The sequence below is a fragment of the Thamnophis sirtalis genome, unplaced genomic scaffold, assembly GCF_051295495.1.
Source record: "Thamnophis sirtalis isolate CommonGarterSnake01/CBP01778 unplaced genomic scaffold, rThaSir2_p1.2 scaffold_8, whole genome shotgun sequence".
NCBI classification, from domain to species: Eukaryota; Metazoa; Chordata; class Lepidosauria; order Squamata; family Natricidae; genus Thamnophis; species Thamnophis sirtalis.
The window spans coordinates 749,623-758,073 of record NW_028261388.1 but is presented as its reverse complement, the minus strand read 5'-3'; the positions used below and the strand labels follow the sequence as shown (position 1 = coordinate 758,073).

General features: G+C 53.5%; 2 protein-coding genes across 2 annotated transcripts in view; one reads left to right on the top strand and one right to left on the bottom strand.

The window, feature by feature from the left end:
* LOC148044241 (transmembrane O-methyltransferase homolog) overlaps positions 1-104 on the bottom strand; it is a 1,248-nt gene extending 1,144 nt beyond the window's left edge. Inside the window, exon 1 of the mRNA XM_087722010.1 lies at positions 90-104. Within this exon, the coding sequence (XP_087578136.1) occupies positions 90-104 (15 nt within the window). The remainder of the gene's footprint in view (positions 1-89) is intronic.
* Positions 105-4,453: 4,349 nt separating this feature from the next.
* Positions 4,454-8,451, top strand: part of LOC148044240 (nuclear mitotic apparatus protein 1-like) — a 30,818-nt gene continuing 26,820 nt past the window's right edge. Inside the window, exon 1 of the mRNA XM_087720927.1 lies at positions 4,454-4,643. The gene's annotated coding sequence lies outside the window, so the exon portion shown is untranslated. The remainder of the gene's footprint in view (positions 4,644-8,451) is intronic.

The window sequence follows — 8,451 nt, the reverse complement described above, 5'->3', positions numbered from 1 at the left end:
TTCTAGCCACGCAACGAGGGCAGCCCTGTTGCAGAGAGACTCTATAAACCACGATTCGCAAATCACCATGGAAGCCGAAACCTCAGTACATCCGTGCACTGCATCCTCTCAACCCTCAAGCCAAGAAAGTTTGCTGTGTGGAGCCCCTGGGCAGGAGCAGCTGGAGCTGTGCCAGCCGCCGAACACCTGTGCCCAGGCAGGCATATCTCAAGAGCTCCGGTATCTTGGAGGAGGGAGGGTGGGAGGTTGGTAAAAACAAGGAGTGAGGGAATGAAGGAATGGAAATTGGGAGGAAAGGAAGGAAGAGGAGAAGAGGGGAAGAAGGAAAGAGTTGGGGAAGGAAAGGAGGGAGGGAACAAAGGAAGGAGAGACTAAGAAAGGAGAAGGAAGGAAGGAAGGATGGAAAGGAAGGAAGGAAGGAAGGAAGGATGGAAGGAAGGAAGGAAGGATGGATGGAAGGAAGGATGGATGGAAGGAAGGAAGGATGGAAGGAAGGATGGATGGAAGGAAGGATGGAAGGAAGGATGGAAGGAAGGATGGATGGATGGAAGGATGGATGGAAGGAAGGATGGAAGGAAGGATGGAAGGAAGGATGGATGGATGGAAGGATGGATGGATGGAAGGAAGGAAGGAAGGAAGGAAGGAAGGAAGGAAGGAAGGAAGGAAGGAAGGGGAAGAGATGGTTGCTAGAATTCTGACCTTCAGCCGTGAAGATACAGGGAGTTGTCAACCCACAACCAGAATTGGGACTAGAATTTTGGCACTAAGACATTAAATGGGTCATGCTCCTTTTCATGACTTTTTCTGCTGTGGTCACTAAGCGAATCTGGCTCCCCCCACTGACTTCGCTTGTCGGAAGGTCAGAAACGACAATCACGTGACCCCGGGATGCTGCAACCATTGTCCATAGAGGCTGGTTGACCAGCACCTGAATTCTGATGACCACCTGCAGGGAGGCTGTGACCGTTTCCTGCGTTGTAACTCTGAAGCTTCATTAGCTGTGCTGGCTGCCTCCTCCCCCCCCCACCAAAAAAACCCCCTGTGTCTGGAGAAGGAGGCTGTTGCTCAGCCACACCCACTTTCTGGCTGGGGAATTCTGGGAGTTGAAGTCCACCTCTGTTCCAATGGCCCAGTTTGAACACCCCTGCTTTAAAGGCTCCCAATGGGACAGATGTTGCTTCACGCCGTCCTCCTGCCCCCCCCCCCCAGCCCCACATACTAATGGGGGCTGCAAAATTGTAGCCCCTTGCTTTTGCAGCCAGAGGGTTTTTTTTGGGGGGGGGGAAATAAGCAGGGGAGACACCTTTTCTAATGATGCAACTCCATTGGGGTGTATCATTTCTCAAAGCACACGGCAGCTGTGCTATATAGGAGACCTGAATGCGAATCAGGGTATTCCCCAGATGCCACCCCCCCCCCTCTCCTTTCCCTGCCCTGCCACCTGTTCAGCTGAAGTTGCCCTATTGGTGTTTGGAGGGTAAATGCTCCCCCCCCCCCTTCTTGCCTAGGCCTGGTCCTGGCTCTTACCCCAAAGCTGGCACTGATTCTACGCCAGGAAAGAGATGCCCTGGGGCAATATTGGCAAGGGGCCAGAAGCAGGGTGAGATGTAGGAGACCCAGAGCGGAGATTAGAGGAATCCATGGTGCTTCTTGCAGCTCTGCAAAACTCTGGGGAGGCCGAGAGCAGAAATTACCCACCTGGGAAAGGAAAGAGCAGAACTTGCCTGGAGAAGAAATGAAAAACAGAATTAACACCGACCGAAGACCATAGTTGCTACTCAGGGTTGAACTGTGGGGGTCCTTGGTGCTCTCTGAGCTGGGTGGTTTCCTTGCAGACCTTTCATGAGCCAACTAGGGAACATCATCAGTGCTAGAAGGGAGGAGGGGTTTCGAGGAGGAAGGGGTGGTGGTGTCCTTGGTGCTCTCTGAGTTTGGTGGTTTTCTTGCAGATGTTCTATAACCCAACTAGGGAACATCATCAGTGTGAGGGAGTGTGGGATTTACTCCCTGTTTATATACAGGATACTTGCCCTGTCCGTGTTGGCGAGGTTGTGATTTTTCTCCTTGAACAGTACCTTCATTAGGGTACTGCTTTCTGCTTTGTTGTTCGTCTGGTGCTAATCCCTGCTTATCTGGGAATAGGCTGCAGATAAGATCCCTGCTCTCTTTCAGCAGTGATAAGTTACCTAGATGCGCCCTGAAACTTCTGCAGGAAAACCACCAAGCCCAGAGAGCACCAAGGACCCCTCCGTCTTCCTTGCCCCCACCCCTTCCTCCTCCCTTGGTGGCGCAGTGGTTAAATGCAGTACTGCAGGCCACTTCAGCTGACTGTTATCTGCAGTTCGGCGGTTCTAATCTCACCGGCTGAAGGTTGACTCAGCCTTCCATCCTTCCGAAGTGGGTAAAATGAGGACCCGGATTGTTGTTGGGGGCGATATGCTGACTCTGTAAACCGCTTAGAGAGGGCTGAAAGCCCTATGAAGCGGTATATAAGTCTAACTGCTATTTCAGCTGACTGTTATCTGCAGTTCAGCGGTTCTAATCTCACCGGCTGAAGGTTGACTCAGCCTTCCATCCTTCCGAGGTGGGTGAAGTGAGGACCCAGACTGTGGGGGCGATACGCTGACTCTGTAAACCGCTTAGAGAGGGCTGAAAGCCCTATGAAGCGGTATATAAGTCTAACTGCTACTGCTACTTCTAGCACTGATGATGTTACACGCCTGGGCCATGAAACATAACAACCAAACTCAGCACCAAGGAACCCACAATCTTCCTCCTCCTCCTCGCATTGGGGATGTTAATTAGTTGTGAAACGAAATGTTTGCAAGAACCCATCTTAAAGAGCACCAAGGACCCCACGGAATTGACACCAGGAAGGAAAGAGCTATGCTGCAGTCCCAAACTGGACTCCGATTCCCATAAGGCAGCTGAGTTCCTATAACTTTTCCCTGGCTCTGCTGACAGGGATCCTGGGCACGGTGCCCTCTGCCTTACAAGGCTCCCCCCTCCCTCTGCTCCGTTTGCCAGCACAAAGGGAAACACCAAATACAGGAAGGCCGGTTACAGGGAAGGGGATCTACTCCCTCTAGCACAGTGTTTCTCAACCTTGGCAACTTGAAGATGTCCGGACTTCAACTCCCAGAATTCCTCAGCCAGCATTCGCTGGCTGGGGAATTCTGGGAGTTGAAGTCCGGACATCTTCAAGTTGCCAAGGTTGAGAAACACTGCTCTAGCAGCTGAAGCTAAGGCAAGAACTAACAAGTGGAACCTTTACAATGAGAGATCCATTCTAGAAATGAGGAGGAATCTTTTGGTTGTGAGAATTCTTAGGCGGTGGAACAGCCCTACTCGTGAAGTTAGGGTTGAAAGAACAGATTGGGCAACCATGAAAGGGTATAGGATCTCTTGCTTGAGCAGGGGGGTTGGACTAGAAGACCTCCAAGGTCCCTTCCCATTCTGTTATTCTGTCACCATAAACGGCTGGCTGATAGAAGGGGATTCAAGGGAGTTGGGCCAAGTTCAATGAACTTCGGGGGGGGGGGGTTGTGAGTCCTTGGAAGTGGGGCATAAAGTTCTTCATTCACCATCCATGTCATCATCCTCATCACACCGATGCAGAATTGCTGCCAGCCCAGAGCACCGCCTGCCACCCTGCATTGGCTACGCTCCTTTCAGCCGGGAGGGGTCTTCGGAGGGCTCCCCCACGCGCAAGAGGGTCCCTGAGGCCAAGCCTGATATGTGTTGGGGGTCCCTCTAGGGGAGTCACAAGTCAGCTGTGGGTGTTGGGAGTGGTAGTCCGGCCCTTCCAGAGGGTAGCGCTTTGGGAAGCCCAGGCTGCGCTGCTCTGCCCCCCCCCCCTGTGCTCGCATCGCGCGCATCCCCACTGGATCGGGCGCAGAGCACTCCCACTCTTTCTCTTGCGGGGGATCATCGGGAGCCCTGGTGCACACGGGGAAGCGTGCAAAACAGGGGCGACCTTGTACGGGTGCAGCTCCGGGGCTGCATCGGGATCTGGGTGGGCTCCGCGCAGAGGCGACCCCCCCCCTCAAATCCGCACCGCTGGTCCCGGGGAGCGCGCCTTCCTCTCTTGGCCGTGGCTGGGGATGATGGAAGCAGGAGTACAATCTGCAACGGGCTTTTTTCCCCACCTGCCCCTGTCCCCCCCCCCCCGGCCGCCCCCTGCCTTGCAAAAGCCCCCCCCAACCGCGCGCGCGCAGACCCACCATTCTCGCGCGGCGCCCCGGCTCCGCCGCCGCACATTGGAATGCGAGGGCGGGGCGTCGCCTAGGCAACAGCAATACAGCCGCGTTCGGAAGCGGGGAACCAAAAAAAGAAAGAAAAGAAAGGCAGACAGACAAGCGATCGCCGCGCAAGGGCCGCCGGGAGGTGTAGTCTCTCTCTCCGCTAGCCCAGACCGGAAGCCCGGTGTCTGGGCGGGCGGGGCCTGCTGGGAGGCGTAGTTCCGGGCCGCGCTCGCCGTCGCCTCCGCTCCGGCTGCGGCCCGCGGAGAGGCCCAACTCGACCTCTCGGTGAGGCGCGGAAAGCCCTGACTGGAGCCCGCAAGGCGTCCCCACCACCACCGGGAGCCACCGGGAGCCTCTGCCTCCCTCACGACGGCCCTGCCAGGTGGGACGGCCGAGCAGGTAGGCCGCTGCTTCGGGGGGGGGAACAGGAGGGGGGGGCTCGGGGGGCGCGCGTGTGTGTGTATGTGGGAGGAGGGGAGGTGTTGTGTACACGTGTATGCCCTTCCCCGGTCCCGCAGTGGCCATCCCGTGTCCGGGTTAAGCGTGTCGTGCGAACGCGGCTCTGCGCGGGTTTGCCCCCCCCCCATCTGTAAATGGGGGAGCAAAAGAGAGACGGGGATTTGGGGGGAGGAGGAGGCGGGGGCGCTGGGAAGAAGGGGGGGTGAGTGGGGGGGCATCTATTCCTCCCACCCTCCCCCACCCTTCAACGAAGCTTTGGGGGCCCTTTCTATGGGGCGGGGGTCCTTCATTTTGGGGCGCTGCTCAAAGGCCGGGGGGTGGGGGAGAGTCGGGAATTCTGTTTTGGGGGTGAATCCTTCATTTTTCCTTCGGGGTGCAATTCTGCTTTGGGGAGGGGGGTTCGAAAGACCCCCACTTTCTGCCCCTTGGGGTCCTTCAACCCCCCCCTCCTCCCCTGGGCAGCCTCTTTCGCCCCTGTCCAGATGTCGTCCCCCCCCCCCCCGCAGAATCCTTAACAGGAGACACCACAACTGGGATGCTTTTGGTGTGTTTGTGTTTGTGTAATGTGTGTGTGATGGGGGGGGAGGGTGTGACCTGTGACTGGGAGGCTGGGCCTCCCCCCCTCCACCAATTCCCCTCCTTGATGCCCTCCAGGCACAAAAACCCCCCTTTGCTTGTCACTGCCAGGCTTTGTCACTGGGCGGTTGTGTGTTCACACACTTCACAGGTGTGCTAAGGACACCTTTGATTGATTCGTTCATTTGTCTATTCCAGTGTTTCTCAACCTTGTCAACTTGAAGATGTCCGGACTTCAACTCCCAGAATTCCCCAGCCAGCGAATGCTGGCTGGGGGATTCTGGGAGTTGAAGTCCGGACATCTTCAAGTTGACAAGGTTGAGAAACACTGGTCTATTCCATTAATTTGATTTCTGTAGCCGCCCACCTCAATCCAGGACTTTGGGTAGCTTCCAGATTCCAAACCATGAAAAAGATCACAAGCATTTTAAAAACACTAAAAAAAAAACACACACATCCCAAATAAATGCAACGTTACAGCGGAGGGATCTGGAATCCAAGTGTTTCTGGTGGAGATTTCGGGGCTGGTCAGCTGTGCGTTGAAGCTTCCAGTGTGCCTTTTGATGTACCTTGCACCCAATAAACAGAAAGGCAAAGGGAACGATAAGGAGCATAATAATAGCACATCCATTTTCCAAGAATACCTCCGTGCACCTGGCTGCTTTCCTGCCTCCTTTGTTAAGCCAATTTTAATTGCAATATTTATCATTTTAATAGTTGGTGTTTTTGCCTTATTGTTTTTACTTAGTTATAAGCTGCTTACGGCCAATTCATAGCAATAGCAGTTAGACTTATATAGCGCTTCATAGGGCTTTCAGCCCTCTCTAAGCGGTTTACAGAGTCAGCATATCGCCCCCACAGTCTGGGTCCTCATTTCACCCACCTCAGAAGGGTGGAAGGCTGAGTCAACCTTGAGCCGGTGAGATTTGAACAGCCGAACTGCAGAACTGCAGTCAGCTGAAGTAGCCTGCAATGCTGCATTTAACCACTGCGCCACCTCGGCTCATAGCAAGATGGGCGGCATATAAATCTCATAAATGCTGCTAGAAGCTCAGGATGGAACTGGGGGTTCAATGGCGCTTGTTTTCTTGCAGGCATTTCATTACTTAACTAGGTAACATTCTAGAAGAGAGTAGGTCAAAAGAGAGCTAACTCTATTCCAGTGTTTCTCAACCTTGGCTACTTGAAGATGTCTGGACTTCAACTCCCAGAATTCCCCAGCCAGCGAATGCTGGCTGGGGAATTCTGGGAGTTGAAGTCCGGACATCTTCAAGTTGCCAAGGTTGAGAAACACTGTCCTAGACACTTCAAATGTTCCTCAATCCTTGCATAGGAAGGAATTTTATGCAGACTTTCATATTCTAGAGCAGTGTTTCTCAACCTTGGCCACTTGAAGATGTCCGGACTTCAACTCCCAGAATTCCCCAGCCAGCATTCGCTGGCTGGGGAATTCTGGGAGTTGAAGTCCAGACATCTTCAAGTGGCCAAGGTTGAGAAACACTGCTCTATTCCCTTCCGGCACTGATGATATTACCTAGTTGGGTCATGAGACAATCTTCAAGAAGACAACTAAGCTCAGAGAGCCTCAAGGACCCTACAGTCTCCCCCCCCCCACCCCGCAGAAGCCCCCACTTCCCCCTCTTGCTTCTAGCGTAGATGACTTGCAATGTATATATTAACAGTTTGCCTAGATTAAAAAAAACAACATAATAAAATAGAATTTTTGTTGCTAAACGAGCGAGGGTTATTACGCGAGTTGCACCTGGTTTTAATGGTTGGCCTAGAGCCCTACCTAGACAGCGGTATCTGAACATGGATCTTTCGAACACATGCATGTATAAACATATGACCATTGAAACCATTAAGACCTGGTGTGATAATCCTTGCTGGTTTAGCAACAAAAATCCTGTTCCTGATTGTGGCCATAAATCAAGGACGGCCTGTATTGTTTGTGGGTGCTCCTTCACCCCCAGCCCTTCTTGTCCGGCTGGCTTTCTCCAACCCCCTCCTGAAAGGAATGTGACAAATTGACGTTGCTGGTCGCTGCCCGGACCTTGGTGGGAGCCAGATGTGCTGTCCCCTTCCCCCACATTTCGGACGCAGAGCCGGCAACCGAAATTCAGCCGGCACAAACTCCACCATCGGACATGTCTGTGCAAGCCGGATTTGTGCGATGGGCCGTGTTGCTTTCAAGTCAGGGAATGCGAAATCTTCTCCCGTCTTTCCGCGCCGCATTTGCGTCCCGCTGACAGTGGGAGACGCATCGGGAGGCTTCCCAGGGATCTTTCCTCTTTGAGGCTGGATCTTTGGAGCTGCAATGGGGATCTTCTGGAAGCCTCCGTCCAAACCTTCCTCTTGGATGAAAGGAACCATTGGCTCAGTCTCTCGTCCTGGGCGCCAGCGGAGGGGACGAGGATAAAGGCGTTTCTGGAACGTGGCCGCTTCCCCTCCTCTTACCCGCCTTTGCCCTGGAAGGCCTTGGCCAATCTTCTTTGCTGCTTCTTTGTCTTTTCCTAGAAAGTTTTGTGCCAATGATGTTATTCTGTAAATGTGGATTTCTTTGAGGGGGGGGGGGAGAATTGCATTCAATCTGCTATGAGATTCTCAGCCATCCACCAGCTCTACAGTTGTCCCAAAGGTCCTTTCTTCTTCTTCTTCTCCTCCTCCTCCTCCTCCTCTTCCTCCTCCTTCTTCTTCTCCTCCTTCCTCCCTTCCTCTCTTCTTCTTCTTCTCCTCCCCCTCCTTCTTCTCCTCCTTCCTCCCTTCCTCTCTTCTTCTTGTTCTTGTTCTTCTCCTCCTCCTCCTCCTCCTCCTTCTTCTCCTCCTTCCTCCCTTCTTCTTCTTGTTCTTCTTCTCCTCCTCCTCCTCCTCCTTCCTCCCTTCCTCCCTTCCTCTCTTCTTCTTCTTGTTCTTGTTCTTGTTCTTCTCCTCCTCCTTCCTCCCTTCCTCTCTTCTTCTTCTTCTTCTTCTTCTTCTCCTCCTCCTTCTCCTCCTTCCTTCTTCTTCTTGTTCTTCTCCTCCTCCTCCTTCCTCCCTTCCTCTCCTTCTCCTTCTCCTTCTCCTTCTCCTTCTCCTTCTTCTTCTTCTTCTTCTTCTTCTCCTCCTCCTCCTCCTCCTCCTCCTCCTCCTTCCTCCCTTCCTCTCTTGTTCTTCTCCTTCTCCTTCTTCTCCT